Source organism: Lepisma saccharinum, chromosome 26 (genome assembly GCF_977018435.1).
Source record: "Lepisma saccharinum chromosome 26, izLepSacc3.1, whole genome shotgun sequence".
NCBI lineage: Eukaryota > Metazoa > Arthropoda > Insecta > Zygentoma > Lepismatidae > Lepisma > Lepisma saccharinum.
The window spans coordinates 11,224,609-11,244,291 of NC_139254.1; the positions used below are offsets into that span (position 1 = coordinate 11,224,609).

General features: G+C 37.3%; 1 protein-coding gene across 9 annotated transcripts in view; it reads right to left on the minus strand.

Moving 5' to 3' along the window:
* Positions 1-19,683, minus strand: part of scaf6 (SR-related CTD associated factor 6) — a 112,743-nt gene that overhangs the window by 43,151 nt on the left and 49,909 nt on the right. For 5 of the 9 annotated variants that reach the window (XM_083112772.1, XM_083112773.1, XM_083112770.1 and 2 more), the window contains exons 6-9: positions 19,525-19,639; positions 18,296-18,511; positions 14,521-14,623; positions 5,536-5,688 (exon numbers count right to left, since the gene is read on the minus strand). In XM_083112772.1, the coding sequence (XP_082968898.1) occupies positions 5,536-5,688; positions 14,521-14,623; positions 18,296-18,511; positions 19,525-19,639 (587 nt within the window). The remainder of the gene's footprint in view (positions 1-5,535; positions 5,689-14,520; positions 14,624-18,295; positions 18,512-19,524; positions 19,640-19,683) is intronic. The other 4 variants (XM_083112776.1, XM_083112769.1, XM_083112775.1 and 1 more) reach the window with 2 other exon arrangements.

Genomic DNA, 19,683 nt, shown 5'->3' on the forward strand with positions numbered 1-19,683 from the left:
TTACTCTCTAATGCGAGTTACAGTGGTTTGTATATGGGCTGTACTACAATTGACACCCCAGTACAATACCAGCTGACTGTCGTTGCATAACAATGCATGCCATATATTTGCCACACATTTGGCAAAGTAAATTCACTGACTTTTCCAAATTTTCCAGTAAATTTTAAAATAAATTTCCACAGCATTCTGTGGTCTTTTAACATGCTAATATATGCTAAACTGCACTTCTTATCAGTGTTCGAAACTGAAGGTTGAGATCTTTGCAATTTGACTCCTAACACATTAAATCTATTTGCCAAATATGAAAACTTGGTTGCCAAATTACACATCTCCTGTCTGGCAGCTTTGTCAGGCATGTACTGCATCATGAAGCTACCAGACTGTTGAAAAATCGATCAAGAAAAACTGCACAGAAAAATGAACTGTAAGTTGATTAACCGCGTAACCACCAAACGGATACAAAGACAAATTTTTCATTATCAAAAATGAGAAAGAAATACCAATGTGTGAAACACAAAGTATTTAACTTTAGTAGTGATTAAAAATTATAAAAAATAAAATTGATAGCAGTTAACTCACTATTCTCGTTTGATACAAAATCACATAGAATATTTCCTAAAATTTGAACATCAGTTCTAATATTCCCATTATTCTTTTCTGACCTATATAATTTAATAGCCATTGGATCATTTTTCAAATCATTGCCATCACTTTTCTTGAATTCATCCAGTAAGTAACTCACCACTCGTAAAGGCTTAAGACCATTTTTTAATCGGATATTAGCTGATAGTTTTAGTATAGTATTGTGCTCTGCTTCTTAAAAGCTGACTTCTACTCGTTCTTTTATCACCCTTCTTTTGCATATTTAGCTGATATATTAGTTCAATTCAATTTTGCAAAAAAAAATCTGTCTAAAATTTCCCTGTTTCGAAGTTAATAAAAATGAGTGCATTTCATTTTCAACTAAAATAACAGATATTTCTTAAATGTAAAATATTTTAACTGCTACTCAATTGCATTCATTTAGTGTTTCTTGTGTAAAATAAAAAGAACATTAGTGGGAATTTGCAACTTGTTTGGAACTTGCATATTTTCCCATACATTGCTACTTATTTACAGGGTGTCTCAAAAGTAACAGCGCAAAGTGACACAGGTGAAAGTACATGATAATAGAAGCAAAAAAGTCTCAGTAAACATGGGTCTGCCTGCAAATGAGCCATTTTCGAGATCAATGTGTGATTACAAGCCACCACTGACTTCATTGTTTGTAAACATCAGCCTAGTTGGTAAAATGTTAATAATGTGTGCGAATGTGTGGTTACAAGCCGTCACTGATTGCATTTTGTAAACACCAATTGCTTTACTCCTTGCTTACAAAACAGAACATTTCCGAGAGGTGGCGTTGTAATCAAATAGGATGGATACAATCAGTTCACAGTCTAATCGTACTGTGGGAGTCACGTCAGTTGTGCTGCGTAGTGACTTACATTTTGTCATTGACACTTAGTATTTTACCAACTAGGATGACATTACTGGACATTACATTGTAATTCTTTGTTATTTAGTTGAAATGTTGCGTTTGTTCGTTTTTTAATTTGGCAAATATTTATGATGTCATAGACTAGTTTCAGATAGAAAATAAACTAACCTTGATGTGCCAGGACCTGGCAACATTGTTGTATTTGTAGATTTATCAACAAGCTAAAATCACGATAGCAATGGGTTAATAGTGGCAGAAAAATGTCGAAAATAATGGTAATATGTAGTTTAAAGTTTATTGATCGCTATTAACTGTGGGTTTTCAAAAATATATCTTACATTAAGGTGAAATAGTGTTTTGATTTCCACGCTTTGTGATCATTGGAGTCTTTGACATGACAGGAGGAGCGAAGGGAAAAAATTCCACTTTAGACTGAAAGGTACGTAACACATATTATCCAATTTCTAGACCAGTCAACTACTTCTTTTCAAGCAGATTCCTCACGATGTTGGGCTTCTAGGGCTCATGGCAGGGATCAAATCCAGAATCATTTGCACAAAATGTGAAAGCTTTAACCTAGTGATGTGACGAAGCTGAAAATTTAACAATGCCGGTGTACTCACTCATAAATTTTTGAACCAATTCCAATACATAAGATTATTCAAGTGAAATGGAATGTTATTTCAGCATGACAAAAATAAATTTGCTATGTACATTTCTATTGTGTATGATATATACAAAGCATTCCCTGACATTCGCTACGACTCTCTGCAGAAAGCAGCCCGGCATCAGCGCTTGTCTCTCCCGGTGAACGGGTCTGCGACAGTCGCACGTTACAGTCTGTTTTCTTCGCTCTACCTGCCTTCAATCTCCTTCCCTTTCTGTTGACGTTGCAGACTGACGCCAGTATAATCCTCCCTCGGAGGTTGTGTTGTGTCGTGTCCGTGTGTTGAAGATTGAAGATTGTCGCTTAATATGGCACCACAAAAGTTTACATTACAACAAAGGATTTATCTTGTCGAGGGTTACTTCGGAAAGAGGAATTGTGGAGAAGTGCGACAACGTTTTGCAACAAAATTTCCTGGTGTTCACGTTCCACATAGGACCACTATATTAAACCTCTAAAGAAAAATAGGAAATCTAAAAAATTAAGTATACAAAGACAATCTGCACACAATCCGTGAGTTAAAAGAGAGTATTACAGTAGACGAACTTGCACGTGTAAATGCCAATTTCCTTCGGATATGCCAGGAATGTGTTGCAGCAGAGGGACATCATTTTCAACACCTTCTGTAGTCAAGGTTAGTACACAATATGAAAACTGTAATTTTAATAGCAGACTCTAGCGACTGCCGCGGACCCGTTCACCGGGAAAGACAAGCGCTGATGCCGGGCCGCTTGCTGCCGAGTCTCGTAGCGAATGTCAGGGAATGCTCTGTATATAGTTGGCCTCCAAGAAGTTGTGATTTAACTCATTTAGATTGCTTTTTGTGGGGTTATTTCAAATGTATAGTCTATGCAAACAGACCACGAACCCTTGATGCATTAAGATTGTACATCGAACTCTGATTTCATGACATTAGGCCCGAGTTATTGCACAGTCATCGAAAATTGGGTTCATCAAATTCACTCATGTGCACGAAGTCGAGGTGGACACTTAAATGATGTGTTATTCAAAACATAATGTAATAAACTATGCTTCAAAATAATGTAAAAAGTTTGGTTGTATCTGAAATAGTTTTTATTTTATTTCATTGTAAAATCCTATCGTTCTTATTGGAAAACCCTATATATATCCTCAGATATTTAATATTAGTACCCAAGAAGTTCTTTGAAATGCAAAATGAATTGGTTCTAAATATGCTTCAGATTCAACTTCAGAAACATGAGTTTTTGAAGCATTTCTGGAAGTAACCTACTTCTTCTCTTGTCACAAATCTGTCCACCAACACCGTAGACTCATTCACTGAATACTGATGCAGCAAGTATTTTCTCACCACTTGCTTCAGATTTGGATACTCATTTTTTAATCTCATACAACAGCGGATCCTGGTCAATGAAATAGTCAGTTTAACAATGTACTGTTCTATTTCTGATTTTGAGGTAGATCCTCTGAATGAGAATTTGCAATAATTTATCACAAAAACTCCACAGTGATGAAGATCCATAACTTAATTTTCAATAAATCTTACAAAATTAAAATATAAAACTTATTAGAAGAGAAAACTAGTATTATCGGTACAGATTTAAATATCGGGTTTTTGCCTATCCCAATAAGTTAATTTCTGCTGATATTCATACATCGGTAATCGGCTTCGGCACATCCCTACTTTAACCATTAGACTATTTGGGAAACAGAGCATGGGACATATGCCTCAATGGTGGTGGTGACTTTTTTCTTAAATAAACATTTCAGCTCACGTTGACTGTCGTAATAATAATTGTTACAATTTCCCAACAATTGGTGGTGAGAGGAATTGGTAAGACCGTACTAGTCCAAGTGCTCTTACCTCAGCCTAATAATAACAAAAAAGGGAAATTGATCATGGACTATATACCGAAATATTAGGTTGTTAAAGTTATCATTTACTGATGAACCAGCCATGGTTGGCAGATTCATTTGTTCCATCCTCAGAAGCCAAGATAAATACAAGGAGCATACTGAAAATAATGAGCAACAATTTAAAAAAAATCAGAATCCATCAATACAAGCAAACCAAGTAAATCATTGCAAAATACAGACTTTACTGCGACCTCATTAGCTTCAATTGGGTGAATTGGGTGAGCGCAGGCAGTTGCTTCAAAATGGGTCATATCCAGTTGTTCCCAGACAGTGATGTTTCAACAACATCCTGTGATTGAATTCCTTGTTAAAAGAGGGAATTCCTGCTGCTGAAATTAACAATAGACTTTAGCGTGCATATGGAGATGTATGCATGGGTGCTCTCAGTGTTAGAAGATGGGTAAAACACTAGCATCAATGATCAGCCTCGGGGTGGTCACTCATGAACTGCCTCCATGGAATGCAACATGAAAAGAGTGGACAACATCATTAAAAAAGACAGTTGGGTCACTGTGAATACAATTACAGTGATACTTGAGATAGGACACAGAGCAGTGCAGGAAATGATTGCAAGGTTAAGCTATCGAAAAATTTGTTGTCGCTGGGTCTCACGTTTATTGAAGGCAAACCACAAAGTGCAGCAAAAAAACACCTCTCAAGATCTTCTTCAGAGATATTGCAATGAAGGCGATAGTTTTTTATTGAGTATTGTGATTGTTGATGAAAGCTGGTTCCATCATTATGAACCGGAAACAAAAGCAGCAGAGCATGGAATGGCACCAGGCAAAAAAGAAAGCAAAGACAGTGCCGTCTGCTGGCAAAGTTATGGGCACCATCTTCTGGGATGCAGAAGGGTGAATTCTGGTGTAACCATAAATGCTCGCCGTTATATCCAAAAACTTACAAACCTTCGTCCTGCATTGCAGGATAAACGTCCTGGAAAGAAAATCATCCTTCAACATGATAATGCATGCCTACACTATGCTTACTTCACCATGGAGGAAATTGGGAAAATGGGGTGAGAACTTCTGCCTCACCCTCCCTACAGTCCCGACTATGCAGCCTTGGACTATCATCTGCTCGGTTTTCTGAAGGAACAGTTACGAGGCCAATGCTACCAGATGACGGAGGACATACAGAAAACAGTGCGTCAGTGCCTGCGAGCAGCTGGAACGGTGTTCTACCGTAAGGGTATTTTCAAGCTTCCAGAAAGGTGAGAAAAATGCATGCCTAGAAATGGAGACTTTGTTGAAAAGTACAGAAAAGTCTGTAGATTATGATGTAGCATGTTTTCTTTAATAAAACCAAAGCTCGTTACTTTCAGTATGCCAGTCGTACTTTCAAATGGATCAGCCAAAATATATTCAACCATTTCAACTTTGTCGAAAAAAAAAATCATGTGAAAGTCGGAAAATTTTCGTATACAGAATGTAAATCTTTTTGACACAAAAAATGTCCTTGTCAAAAACTCATGTAAAAAAAAAACACTAACCTGGCGGAAAGTTAACTGGTGTGTAACCTGGAGGAGGCTGGCTGAAATTCGGCTCAGGTGGACCATGATTAATTGGCGGTGGCTGAGAGATTGCAGGAGGCTGCAGAAGTGGCGGTATGTGGCTCTGAGCTGGAGGTGGTTCTGTAAAATCCTCTTTAAAACAGAAACAGAAATGAATGTCATTCAACTACCCAACAAGCATACTTCAACATGCAGCAAAGCACATGCAAAAGTAAAAATTAAAACATACAGGGTGAGTCAGAAATATGGCTACATGTTTGAAATAAATGTAGCGTGTTACTGTACAATGTAGAGGGAAATGGTGAATGGTTTATTAAACTTGAGACTTCATTTACGCTCTAGAGCTTATGTCATTAGCCAAGATGGCACTGAGCATGCAGCAGCAAGTCTCAGTTACAGAAGTTCAACTACATACCAGAATGACTGAGAGAGGCATGTGCACAGCAATGGACATACAACAATTTGTTTTCTCCACTTTCCACAGCCGACAGCAACAATGTTACATTAAAATCAAGTCTTGCCAGTCTCACAATCATTCTGGTATGCAACTGCCTATGCTGCAACTGTAACTTGCTGCTGCACGTTCAGCGCCACCTTGACATAAGCTCGGGAGCATAAATGAAGTTTCAAGTATAACATACCATTCACCATTTCCCGCTACATTGTGCAGTAAAACACTACATTTACTTCAAACATGTAGCAATATTTCTGACTCACCCTGTATATTTCAGCATACTCGTTTTGCATCAAACAAGTCATGGTTAACATCAATATCTGATAAAGAGAAAAAAAATAAAAATAACGTCTAAAATAACGGAAACTAAATTAAAATTTATCCACACCTACTTTAAGGAAGAGAACTAAATGTTGAATTCATGTTAGAGGGAATAAAAAATGCGTTTGATAATTAGAAGACATAAGTGAGTACTAAAACGATTTCCGCGAAACTTACTTGTAAATGTTCTATTAATTTCGGTAGCCTCTGCCAACATCCACTTGGGACCCAACAGTGAAGCATCGAGTTCCCAAGTGGATGGTGGCAGAGGCTACCAAAATTAATAGAACATTTACAAGTAAGTTTCGCGGAAATATTTTTAGTACTTGCTCACATCTTCTAAATGTTGAATGTAAGAACTTTATACACAGCTCATTCAGAACATAGGAATAAACATGGCATGTTGTATTGTTCTTTGTAAAAACGCTCCAATCTAATTTCAGGCCTATAGCTTTACACTTCACACACTTTCTGAGCCACCGTAATCTGTAGAATTAGAATAATGAAGAAAGCCAGCCTCCATGATGGAGTGGTTAGCATAATGTGCTCTGAAGCTAAAGGTCCAAGGTAAAACATGGATATATTATCGTGTTTGACCTATCATTCATTTCGTCCTCATTGTTGCAATTAACTCCTGAAGCAGGCCTGGAGTTCACGTTTTTACACAAGTATGTTTTCATTTTCTCTCACAGAAATTTTAGTCTCAAAAACTATGTTGTACATGCTGCCAGCCATATGCAACCAGGTGAAACGTCTGCTTCCCATGATTTTTCACCTTCTATCGAAACGTTCTGTATCAACTAGCACAGTCATGCAGTTCTGGTGGAGATCAAGTACCCACCTGCCATCAACAGGAATCATAAGATCGAGAAAAAATGGAAATTAACTTCAACATGTTCATGATCATGAAAAGCTTGTTTCTTGTATGAATGTTACAGCAGCTTCTATTCTTGCCATTCACGTACGCTTGTCCCACCAATATCAACATTTTTGAGTCACAGGATGTTGCTGTTTTACTGCACATACATCAAAACTTGCAATTTGAAAGCAACAGTATAACTCTTACTTTTTCCAAACGTGATCTCATGCTTTTCTACTACAGAATAAACAAGGTGGTTACGACAGTGAAAGGTTGCTAAACATGGTTGGAAAGGGAAAGGGTGGAGTAGTGTAGGTGGGTGATTCATTGTAGATACCTAGTTGTGCCGTAAGTTCTGATACACGTGCCAGGGAGTAGAAATAAAACACAGTACACGTAGGTTGACAACTGAAAGATCAAGGAACTTTATTGTGCCTCTCAGATGTACAGTCACGGACACTGCCGGCTTGTAACGATTCCATTGAAAGTTAATGTATTCATTACAAGCCGGCAGTGTCCGTGACTGTACAGTAATACAACATTCACTCGAAATGGTCACCTTCTGCCTTGATACAAGCGACGTCTGTCTGGCCATGCTTCTATTGCAGCACGGATCACCTCCATCAAAATTTCAGCGGCTGCTTTCGTCAAGGTCCGTTTCAGACTTTCCAAATTAGGGTGACGCTTTAAACAGACCTTGCCTCCAACACAGACTGCAGTTTGTAGTCCAGTGGGTTCAAGCCAGGACTGCTCGAGGGCCAATCATCAGCAGCTATGAAGTGGGGCACATTGTTCCCGAGCCACCGCTGGATGGTCTTTGCTTTGTGTGCCGGGGCAGAGTCTTGTTTAAACATCCAATCCTCTCCATGGAACAAGGTTTCGTTGAGGGGCTTCACCACAGGCTCTAAGATGGCATCGTGATACACTTTTGCAGTGGTTTTAACCCCTTTCTCGCAAAAGTGCGGCTGTGTGATGCCTTCAAAGCGAACGCCCCACCACGCCATGATGGATGCAGGATGATAGGAATGCTGCACAGATTTCTTCTTCTGCTTAGCTTCTTGAGCACTCCGAGCATACCCACGATCATTGTGGCGGTTATAGGATTCCTCTACGTCAAAAATTTTCTTGTCCGTAAAAAGAATTCTTCTGTGACCATGTCGGCGCAAGAGTGCCTTTGCTTTCAGCTGTCGCTTGCGCTTTAGGTTTGCTGTGAGGAAATGCCCAGTTGTTCGTCGATGACCTTTGAGTCTTCATTAATGATGCGGCACATTGATCTTGTCGACACATTCATCTGCTTTGCAAGGAGACTTCTTGCGACAGGGATTCCGGCAAATTCGCTCTTCGACAGCTTTGACGAGAACTGGTATTCGGACTGACCGCAGACTACCACTTCTAACATGGTCAGCAATTCCATTGGCCTCAGAAAACCTTTTGATCGTGCGATAAACAAATAATCTGTTAATGCCCAGATGTTTTAGGTTCTTGAAAATCTCAGCGGGTGTCTTCTTTGCCTTGTACAAGGCAACCAATGCTGCACGTTTCTGTTCGATGTCCATCTTACACACTTTCGTAGCTCTTACTGACTACACAGAACTTGAACAGGCAACACCTATGTTTCTATGTGCGTTTTACCATCTTGCCACTAGATCGTGCTGGGTTTGCAGTGCCAGCAAACAGGCGATCACTTTGGATCAGAACTTATGGCACGACTGGGTACATAACATAATCATTTCTTGAACCAAAATTGAGCTGCATAATTTTTTGCCGCTTATCCCTACCAACACCAGGTTGTGCATTACACACACACATACACAAATACTGCATATACAACATCAGTTATAACTTTTAGATCAAGTTATGTCAGATGATAGTACATTTTTTTATACTATTTTCAATCTCCCTATATTTTTATATAGTGTCCTTTTGATGTTTTACAGATAATTCTTTCCCCTGACTCATGAAGGAGGGTGGGAGAGGGAGAGGGAGAGGAGAGAGAGAGAGAGAGAGAGAGAGAGAGAGAGAGAGAGAGAGAGAGAGAGAGAGAGAGAGAAGGGGGAGATTATTTTTTCTTCCATTCTGTCTCTCCCCTAAAAAAAAGGAATGGAAAGGGGAAAAAAATATAGAGAGAGAGACAGAGGTTTGTAGGATCTAGAGAACAAAAAAAAATCTGAAGCTGTAGCTGCCAGCCCCACATCCAAAACGCAGGCTTACGAAGAGAGGCAACGCAAAATATCCAAAATAGGAAGAACGAATAATAGAGAAACTTGCATCAGTAGCTAAAATTACAAACAGCTTCAATCTGGGATCAAACTTGATGGTTCTCTGTTATAAAATAACTATTTGTTACAGAGTTCTAGTTTGCTTTATTTTGGATGGAATGGATAGGACTTTCAGTAAAATTACCAATCTGGTGATATATCTATAAATAATCAATTACTGTGCCAATTTGTTATAATTTTCACTGGTATGAACATATAAATTATATGTCCTTTCAAATCAAAAGCCATTTCAGTCACCTGGTGACATACATTAGTAAAGATGCCTAACCTTGTGTGGACCAGAGTTAAAGATGCCTAACCTTGTGTGGACCAGAGTTAAAGATGCCTAAGCTTGTGCAGACCAGAGTATCTCCCTCATGTTAGCTGCTCCAGATGGAAACCTTTCAAGCATTCACATTTCAAATTTTCCATGATGTACAAATAAAATTGTAGCTCGAGAACTAATTGTCATAGAGAGATGAAATCTTTTTCTTTTCAGAATGACTTATACATTGTACCTTAAAATAATGAAAGTTAAAGAAAGAAGAGAATAAAAAACTTTACACAAAAATTGGTACTTGGCATGCCCCTATTCGTGATTAAAATTATCCAATATGCCATCTGGTGAGATTTTCAGGAACCACTCCACGTAGGACACCTCGCCGTGTTGAAGCCATTCAAAGCATGGGGAACATGCGAAAAAGTAGCGTACACTGTTCAGTTTTTTGCTCTAAATTGTTTTGTGGTTCAGGACAAGTGAAAAGCTTACATGTGTTTTCCACCCCGTGGAATCAACAAAATGAAATGTTTAAATAAATCAGAGAAAACAACTGATTGACAAGATTGGCATAACTGAAATGCGGCAAGGAAATTACGAAGAATGTACGAGTCTTTTCACTCTATTTTCAGAAATAATCTTTCGGAAATATGATTTTATTGCCATGAAAGTAAGTTTCAAATTGTTCTTTATAATATAACATTTTTTTCGAAAACAATGTATTATGTATGTAATTTGGAACAGATGCAAGTTGATTAAGTGCAAAGATGAAAATAGTTTGAGAATTAATTAATGTCCGTAATCATAAAGGTAAGTCAGAAAAACATCATTGACATGCTAATGTTGCTGTTTCATTCAGTTTGTTAATTTTCAGTGAAGACTGAAAATAACCTCAATGAAATTGTTGTTATTGTTATTATTATCATCATCATTACCCGGTGTTGTTATTAAACCAGCCTGCCTCTTTGGGGAAAAAACTGCAACAGCATGTTTTCATTTTTTTCCTCCCAAGCTTTGCAATACAGGTGAATTGCTTTATTTTCAAATCATTTCTGAGAGCCCCAGTTAGGCAGTTACAATGGAGGTGCAGTGCAGATGAAAGAGCACCGCTTTGAAAAACCAGTGCGTATACATTAGTTTTGTGTGTGTTTTCCATGTTATTTTTATTATCATAATTAAATGCTTCGCTCTCAGCACAGCTTCACCTTCGTTTATAGTTCCTGGAATTCACATCGCATTCACAATATTTAAATATAACGCGTAATTTAAACATTTCTTCCATGCCAGAAATGACAACATGCTGCTATTACATACTACTACTGAATGTAAACAAAGATCTATCCTACGTAGAGCGGCCATATAGGAAGCGACACTAGCACTCAGGTGGTAATTTTAATCGCGAATTGCCACCACCACAGTAGGCCATAGTAAACGGCAAATAATGTAGTATGTATCGGGGGTGCACATCCCCCCCAAGGCTTATGATGCACTCCCCCCAAAAAAGGTACAACAATACAGACATATTTAAGCAATATATGTTTACTTTAGTTACTTTAGACTCATTTTCATGTTTGTGTACTGAACCTCATTCTTCAGCTTGTCTGCTCAACAAACCTTGTATTAATACGAACATCAACCCCTCCTCGCCCCACCCAAACAGATTATAGCAGGGGTCCTCAACTCATCAGACAGTGCGGGACAAAATAACAATTTCAGTGATGCTCGCGGGCCAGCAAGTTATAATGCGGTATTGAGAATTGTAACAGATGCTGCCATCTACAATTTACTTAATTCGGTTTTATGGTAAGTACTTAATTTTTCAAATGGGCACGGGCCACGTCAAAAGGCTCTGCGGGCCCACTGGCCATAGGTTGAAGACCCCTGATGTAAAGGCATAAGAGGCGGATTCAACCCTATCCCCGCGATCACTCACAGGTAGGTAGAAAAACTGTATATGATAAACAAAACTAAAAATCAATAACGAGTCAAATGAAACAATCCCCCCTTTTGTGTGAAATATAGAATTGGTATAAAATTTTGTCCCATGTAATAGTGGTATATTCCTACAACTGTGAAAAGTTGCGTTGAAAACAGACATGCTTCTTGGGGAAAGGGAAATGATAACAATGTACAAAAAAAGTAGTGTTTCCAGCTTATCGAGAAATTTCTGATCGTTTCTAGTGTTCTGTGGATGCTGGATGGACTAAATTTTCAGGGAAGCACACAAAAGACCATTCTTTGAGGATATGTAATTCCTGTTCCCCAATTTTGAAGAAGAAAAAAAATGAACTATATGCAACATTTTAGAATATCGTAAATGTTTCTTTGAATTTAAAATTTTGGGTGCATCAGCACTTAAAGGCTCTTTTGCACCCATCACATTTACGGGGTCCAGCCCCTTACCATAACTAAAATAACTGTAATGTTGATAACCAAAACATTAAAATATTCTGAATTCAGTTAAAAGCTGAGGCTGTAAAAGGGCACTCAGCACACCCAAGGACAAAACACAGGACAACAGACACACAGTCCTATGAAGATTATACTGGTTGTAAGTCCAGATGACAGAGCCTCTATCGTCTGCAAAAAGGAGTCCAGGGTGTACTGTGTGGAAGTGAGGTTAACACTTGGGTGTACTATGTGGAAGGTCACCCCTTACATCCCCACAAATGTTTCTTGCTGGACCCCTAATTGTGGCTCATTGTGAACAAGTTATTTGGTTTTCATTATTACACGTAAAACTAAAATATGTGGGTTGAGATTTAATAGTGGCAACACTGCTGTATGTACGCCATGAAATTGAACCGCCGCTTCTCGCTCATAAGTTTGATACCTAACCTACCTCAAAGTAAATAGACTCTTCCTTCCAACATTAGCTGCATGCGCAGTGACGAGAGGAATAGAGTATCGTTGGAGTTGGTGGTCCAAAGTTGTGTAGTTGCAACAATGTTTTCAAAGCAGCAACATAGGTGTTGGATAAAGATTGAATGTGCCCACGGCCGTACAGCACGACAGTGTCATCAAGGTCTTCGTGATGCATGCAGGGAATTTGCATTAACTGCGACCTGCATTGCGAAAGAAGAGGTGAAACTTTCTGCAGAATCCTCCCATCATTTTACAGGACAATGCTTGGGTGCATGTAGCGCAACCTGTGGCTGATTTGTAGCTCGATGGGGCTGGCTCCCTTACTCCCTGGACTTAAGCCCCTCTGACTTGGATTTGATACCTAAGATGAAGGGCACTTGTTTCCGAACTGTTCCAGAGATTCTTCAGGCAATAGACTGTTCCATTGAACCCATAAACAGGGACAGGTGCTGCTACAGATATACTAAGACTTCCAAATTGGTGGCAACGGGTTGTACATGATGCTGGTGACTACGTCGAAGGGCTGTGAAAGTTTCACAGAGATATCTCTTTTGTATCATTTGTAAATAAATAGTTGCCACTATTAAATCTCCAACCCACGTATATAAGGAAAAAGTGGTGGTTGAAGAGTAACACCCCATTTTGTCATTTCAGTATGTTATAACTTCATATTTTTATAATTGAACAAAAAAGACAAACTGAATTATCATCTGCAGTTTTTGAGAAATGACGTATTGACTGCTGCCACATGGTGGTGGTCCTGAAGTGCATAACTTTAGTTGTTTCATACAAAACCATCCATCTTCTACAGGTTAATGGACCATTCATATTCAAGGGACATTTCAAATTTTATATTCGATCAGTGGAATAATGGTATCAGTAAATTTTATATCAATACTTTACCAGTATTGGACAACATTTCATATGGGCCCATTCCTAATACGTACAGTCACACTCACACATATTCCAATAATTTCAGATCAACAACATGATGAGGAAGTGTGTATTACTCACTATTGAATACAAAATAATTACATAAAATAGTATTAAAACTTTCCAAACTTGCGTGAGTGAGTATATGTTAATCCGAACGACGTTTCGGAGGTAAATACTTCCTCCTTCTTCAGGTCTAACTAGATATCTAGACACCGGACATGGCATCACGTGAAATAGTGTTAAATAGGAATATGGTTAAAGGAATTGGTAAAAAACACTTAAAAATCCTAGTTATTAAACATTAAAAAATCCCTATCCAGGTGAAACATTCTAAAAAAATACTCGTATTCAAAACTAAAAGACTACACACCAGGTGCCCACATGGCAGCCGAGGAACTCCGTCCAGCAGTAAAGTGAAGCGCGTGGGTAATGATCTACACTCGCAGAGTTGGAGATTACCTCCTCCCCGACGGGACTGATTCCCCTCAACCGTAACATCACCAATCCAATGAGAATTCGCATTCTTCCCCTACAACTCTCAAAACTTCGGTGTTGACATGAAAACCCAACTTAGCGTAATTTTTACCGGCATTATCCCATTTTCTAAGGAAATGTTACGGTTGAGGGGAATCACTATTTCACGTGACACCATATCCGGTGTCCTAGTTAGACCTGAAGAAGGAGGAAGTATTTACCTCCGAAACGTCGTCCGGATTAACATATACTCACTCACGTAAGTTTGAAAAGTTTTAATACTATTTTACGTATTTATTTTGTATTTAATTTCAGATCAGCATGAATCTTGTTGAAATAGTCTGTAAGCAGACATTGTCTGAAATGTATCACATATGCTAACCTCATCTCACACTCAGTTTTTACAGCCCTTTATGTTGAATCAACTGCAACATCTATAGAGGAAAAAAGCTTACAGAAACAGTTTGCAGACACTTAAAGCACTGTCGCATCACTATTAAAAACATAAGATATCAAGTACCTGAAACTGAGACAGGAACAGTGGTGCCAACTGCAGTTACTGTTGCTGCAACAGCTACTTGTGCTTGTTGCTGTTCAAGCTGCAGTTTCTGCTGTTCCAGTTGCTGCAAGAGAATAAGAAAGCACGATTATCGTAAAACTTTGTCCAGATGGCGAAAGTCATGGTACTAATATTAAGTAAACATTAGGACTAAGGCCAAGCCAAACCATTTTGAACCAATAGCCATACCGATGACGATACTCTTACTGATTGTCACTGATACCAATACTCGAAAATAGCAACACTTAAAAGTTGTTACAGTCAAAATATTAAAATAATTGCATGTAAACGCAAAATTGCTTTTAGTGTCAGCCCTATGGATGCTGGATGGACCAAATTTGCAGGGAAGCATGACAAAAGACAACTCTTTCCAGATATGTAATGTCCACCTGCCAATTTTGAAAGAGAAGGAAAATTTGCAGAATTTAAAAAAAAAAAATTTTCGGGATTTTTTTTTCCAAGAATGCTGATGCAAAATAAATTAAAATTTTGAAAAATTTCCAGGGTAATTAGACTCAAGGAAATGTTGCATGGCATTTTTGCGGACCCCATTCTTGCCGGAAAAGTATGGGTAAATAAATTCCAACCTTTACTTTTCAATACCAATATCACTAGTATCAGCTGATGACGATACATCCACGTTAGTATTGACTCAGCAGTAATTAGGATTGAATCGATACCAATGATTGATATGGGTTCAAATGCAATAACCGATACTTTTCCTCAGTCCAGGTATCTTTCAGGTTCTGCAAGACACTGCAGAGCACTTTCGCTGAGCTCAAATATCCTGGGAATTATGCAAAATGCATAATTTGTATTAGTATTGTGGAGATAAATAGATTTTGAGTCTAGATGACACCTGTTTTAAAATAAAACTCATGGCATTGCTCCAAATGTATATTTTATGGTTTATAAATATTCAGAACTACTTCAAATTATGATTTACAAGTATTGATATGGGTGGGAATAGGGAAGAGAATTAGAACCAGTATTGGCTCAGCCGTACTATCAATTTTAAAAAGCTAAGATACATGTTGCCGAGTTTTAGGAGACCTACTAAACATTGTTCTCATATTCTTGCCTGTATTTAAATCTGGATATATTTAAATAAATAAATACATTTTAAAAAAGGCATGTGGCTAAAACAACTCAAAAACAATACTTATGATTCGAGCTTTTAGAAATTGCTAACACCTATCTTCTCAAGAGATAACTTTTAAGGTTTTGTAGTGTTACTATAATAATTTTAAAGTATAATTAATCTTAAAACTTTCAACAAATACATTGAATACAATGTCTTTGAAAAACAATAAGTACTTTGCAAACATTTTTTTACATTTTTATCATTATTATACATTTTTAATAACACTGCATAATATTTCTTGGAAAAGTCTACTTCTTTAAAAAGTTTAATTGTTAAAAATACTAACAGTTAATATTTTGTTTTGCAATTTATGTCTACATCCACAAATAACAGTATTTACTTTATTTCAACTGTGTACAAGTTTATAAAAATAACAGGGAACCATTGACATTAAGAATGCTGTATCAATGTCGATATTGGTTTTAAGTTGTTGATTTAGATTAGTTTGTTATATGTTGTCGAAAGTTACAAAATGAGTTTGTATCGAATGATTTAAAGTGAAATAATATTTATGAAGTTGAGTTGTGTTGTTTAATTCTTGCAACGTAAGTACAATAACATTATGGACACCAGTTAGCGCTGAGGACTTGCAATTTAATTTAAAAATTGTGTTAAAGTCTGCTCATTCTTCGCGCACTGTGTAGACTATATTCAGTGTAAAGTATAGTTGCAAATGCAAGAATGCCAGACCCTGATATGAATATAGACTAAAATAAAAAAAGACAAAACTGAAATATCATCTTTGGTTTTGGAGAAATGGCATGATAATTGTAGTCATGAGGTGCTGGTGACTATTCCAGTCATTAGGCTTTTAAAGGTTCATAAGCATTATGTAAAGGTACTTCTACAGTTTTCTCTGAAGAGTGCACTAAAAAGGCAAAACAGGCTGTCAATTGGGATTAAACCTACAGTTTAAAGTGGTAACCAAGCCACTTAATCCCTTAAGTGTGGAATTTTCTGAACAAGTCACTACTGGAAAATGGAGGTTTGTTTAAGCAAAATTACATTTCATCACTTCCTTCTTCATTTTCCGATTCAGACTCACTGTCACAGCTTTCTGAGAGCAACAAGTGCAACTCTGGCTTCCCGATGTCGTCACCTTGTAATTAAGGGGTCCCGGGATCAATACCCAGTGGAGGCACATTGCACAGTGATTCGGATCCCACTTTAAACCATAGGTCCAGTCCTGATTATCCTATGTGTGGATAAAGTGGACTTCAAAACTTCAAACAAGTGCAACTCAATGTTCGCATCTCACAAATTCTGTTTTTGAGCCATGTTTTTTTTTTTTATTATTATTATGCACGAACTACACTGCACAAGAAAAGACAACTTTTCTTACATTTAATTTACATTCTCTTTCTTCTTCTTTTCCGTCATCTTCCTCTTCCCCTACTGTTTTGTTTTTACTACAGCTAGCATAATCTCACCTGAAATGATTGTTATATTCTCAACATCTGGGAGCATAAATACGCCACCTGCAGTCAAATCTAGTCAAAGGAAACACAAAGTGTATTGCGAGCCTTCTGCACCACAACAGTACATTGCGGATGGCGTATACTTAGGCCACCCACACTTATGGGGATAAATGTGGCAATATTTAAAAACCAGTGGAAACTTGACTTTTTATATGAAGTATTACAAAGTATATTTCTGAGTCCTTAGACTAGTCATAATGATGCGGATGAGTAGAGGCATGCATATTTCGTTTTTAACGAAAACACGAAATGTGAAAAAACACATTGTAATGTTAATTTTCCATGTTTCTGAAAGATGTGAGGTGCATTTTCCTACCCTGTTTTGTCATGAAATAATGCGAAATAGACTCTTAAACACAAAATTTAGAGTTTATTTATAGACACGACACTTTCTGAAGTCAGAATTATCATGAGCATTATGCAATTCATGGAAAATTGATTAATTCTGTTGTAAATATTTGAGAAGCAAAAACTGACCCCTTTATACAGGAATAAACTTAATATTCTGGGTAACGACATAAATGTGCCATTAGAAGAGATATGTTTATTTTGTGTAGTAAGAGCAGTTTTTAAATCAAATTTGGGATTATATTCACATTTTTAAAACTCAAAATGTCATTTTATATACCATTTTTTTCACTGCTATAACAGCGAAATTTTATTTCATTTACCGCTTTTGAACCCGAAATTGACTGTTTTTGTATGGAAATTTTGCCTTTTTATTTACCAAAAATATGTGCCTCTATGGATGAGTAATGAAACTCAAAAAGGGCAATTCACAAATACCCATGACTAGGCTGCAGCTCGAACTCCAAAGCTTTTAGACGGAGTTAACCAAAATGTAGAACTGTTACCTTATGTGATTGGTTACCTTTTTTGGGCCACCCTGTATTAATCCCTGTAGTTGATGGTATTTCCATGACCACTCAATGCAGGAAGATAGATGGAAATACCATCAACTACAGGGATTAATACAGGGTGGCCCAAAAAAGGTAACCAATCACATAAGGTAACAGTTCTACATTTTGGTTAACTTTCTTGGCTCACCCTGTATCATAACAATGCAAAATAAGTAAATAAAAAGAAAGTAATTTGTCTGCCTGTGCATATTTACCTGAATTTGTTGAGATGCATGCTGGACAAAAGCCTGGTGTTGCGCCTGGTACCCCTCGTAAGTCTGTTGCATGTTGGCCGTCACAGGTGTGATAACTGAGGCAAACTCCGTAATGAGGCTTGCTTGGTATTCTGACCATGACTGCGATGGGTTTTTCAACTTCTCTATTACACCAGGTGCAAAATAATTGTTTTTCGACTCCCACAGGTTCAGTAACTAAAAATAAACATGTGACACTTAAAAAAACTGCATCCTTCAGGCAATAAATTAAAAAACATGCACCCTTCAGCCAAGAAAATATTGAGAGAGAGAGATGTTAGGGTGCCGACACATGATGGTAAGTTCATACTTTGCTATTATAATTGAAACTTGATATATTCAAAGAAAAAATAACAAAATTGTACACCTTTTATAGTTAGCTGATAGGAAAACGTATTTACAGAAATGTTGGATCCGGAAACAATTGCACTTGTCCCTGACATATAATACAGCCAACAGCAAATGTAATAATAGCCAAACTGATCATTAGTATGTTCATTCATTCACACTCACTTTGCAAACAAAGTTCTCAGACTTTATCAGGTGCTTTTATGATAACTTTTATCTTTAACATGGTAATAAACCGTGTTAAATCTTCTTGCATGCTATTAAAATGAATGTGGTTTATTTGATATTGCTGAAAAATAATATGCAAGAACATTTTAATACAAAATATCTCCCATCAATTACAGCGGAATTATATTTTTTAAGTTTTCTCATCATATGTTTAATCTTCTTCACTGTCCCAATTGTGTATAGCATTATAAAATTTTCCCAGGTTTTGCATTTTTCGATACGTTTTTTCATCTTGGTTGCCTCAAAAATTAAAATTGAGATAAAAGGTTTGTGATTCTGGTAAGAAAAAAAAATCATTAATTTCCTTGACATTTCCAGATTTTTAAATATTTTTACAAAAATTCCGATTTTGGCTGCTTGCTCTCCTAAGTAGATTCCACAATTTTCTAAGTTTTTCAAAGTCAGTGTGAACCCTGTTTAAGTAGAGTAAGGTTAGACAACTAAAAGAAAAATGCCAACTAAGCAGAGGACAACAGCAATCCAACATCTGTGCAATTCCTTCCCTTAGAAACACACACAGAATGTTTCCAAATTAATATGTATTTAAAAACTGTATAATATTCAAAGAAACTATAAAGACAAAGGTCAGTGTACACTGCAGGGTACTACTATACCTTATTCAGCTTGTTTTGTTGATCTTCGGTAATCCCGAGCGTTGCATTGCAGAACATAGGAACTACCACCATCTCCAGTGCTTTCTTAAGATCATCTGCATTCTTCCTCACACTACAAAATATAGGAAAAGAGGAAAAATAACAACCACAGTACTTACT